Genomic DNA, 1,251 nt, shown 5'->3' with positions numbered 1-1,251 from the left:
AGCAGGCGCCTCCAGCCCACTGGGTCCCACCGCGGCTTGCCCACAAGCATGCACGCCGTTGCGCGCCCCCTGCGGCACGCCCCCGGGCAGCCCAGCGTGCTGGCCCCCCTGCCCCGCCTGCAGGGCCCCACCCCACAAGCGCACCCCTTCCCGTGCCTCCCGCCCCCCCCGCCCCCCGCTCCACCAGCGCCCCCGCCAGCTTGCTGCCCCCAGCCCTGCACCGTGCGCCCTGACGGGGCTGGCCTCAGAGCCCTCCACTAGCACCGCCTCCACAGACGCCATGGACAGGTGAGGCACCACGTCAGAGCTGGCAGGCAGGGGGAGGGAGGGAGGGTGGGGTGGAGTGGGGTGGGGGCCGCAGGGGGTGGCAGGGGGAGGCATGCGGGTGTGCGAGAGTGCCGAGGGGATGGGATGGGCGGACCTTGCTGCCGGGAGCGCCGCCGCTTGCGCAGCTGGCGGCGCGACCGGCCGGTGGAAAGGCACACGCACACACACGCACGCAAGAGAGCAGCCATGGCCGCGTGCTGATGCCAAGGCCGCCCACACCCGCGCCTGCACCACCCCCCGCGCTCACCCCACAATGACAGACGTCACCAGGTCCTCGCACTTCTCCGCCAGAGGCCGGCTCATCACCGCGGCTGCACCGCCACGGTGCGGCAGGCGGGTCAGGCAGGCAAGGGGGAGGGGCGGCTCAGGGCTTGGCGGCGCGCCTGGCGGCAGCAGCACCGTGGGACCCAGGGTGCTGCAAACACAGGCAACATGGGAAACTGCGGCACAGCCATGGGTAGGCAAGGGGGGCGCACGGCACGCCCCCCTCGCCTCTCCTCCATCGCCACTGCTCCCGCCCCACCCCAGCCGCCGCCTCACCCGTGCCCATCGTGATGCACCGCACCGGGCCCATGCCCTCGGGCAGCCTCGACTCCTGCAGCAGCAGCGTGACCAGCGCAGCCACCCCCCCTGCACAGCCAGGGAGGCACGCCAGCGGCGCAGGAGAAAGGGCGCGGTCGGCGCAGCTGCCTCTGAGCTGCGCAGTCCCGGCCACACAGGCATGGTGGGGAGGGCCCGCGGGCTGCTCACCTCCCAGCGAGTGTCCGACCAGCAGCAGCGGCCAGCCGGGGCAGCGCCGCGCCGCCTCCTGCAGCGCCTGCTGCGTGTTACAGTGGATGAAAGTGGCGGCCGAGAAGATGCCCTGCAGGGGATGGCGGCGTGCATGGCAGCCACAGGGGTGCGGCGCCTCGGGCGGCCGCGGCG

The 1,251-nt window shown here is 74.2% G+C and overlaps 1 protein-coding gene across 1 annotated transcript in view; it reads right to left on the bottom strand.

Annotated features, from left to right (window-relative positions):
- CHLNCDRAFT_138759 (hypothetical protein) overlaps nt 1-1,189 on the bottom strand; it is a gene marked incomplete at both ends in the record, with an annotated part of 2,757 nt that extends 1,568 nt beyond the window's left edge. Inside the window, 4 exons of the mRNA XM_005842603.1 lie at nt 235-307; nt 575-638; nt 868-957; nt 1,078-1,189. Coding sequence (XP_005842660.1) covers nt 235-307; nt 575-638; nt 868-957; nt 1,078-1,189 — 339 coding nt within the window. The remainder of the gene's footprint in view (nt 1-234; nt 308-574; nt 639-867; nt 958-1,077) is intronic.
- Nucleotides 1,190-1,251: the final 62 nt, after the last annotated feature.

The sequence above is a fragment of the Chlorella variabilis genome (genome assembly GCF_000147415.1).
Source record: "Chlorella variabilis unplaced genomic scaffold CHLNCscaffold_218, whole genome shotgun sequence".
Taxonomy (NCBI): Eukaryota; Viridiplantae; Chlorophyta; class Trebouxiophyceae; order Chlorellales; family Chlorellaceae; genus Chlorella; species Chlorella variabilis.
This window is presented reverse-complemented; position numbering and strand designations above follow the sequence as displayed.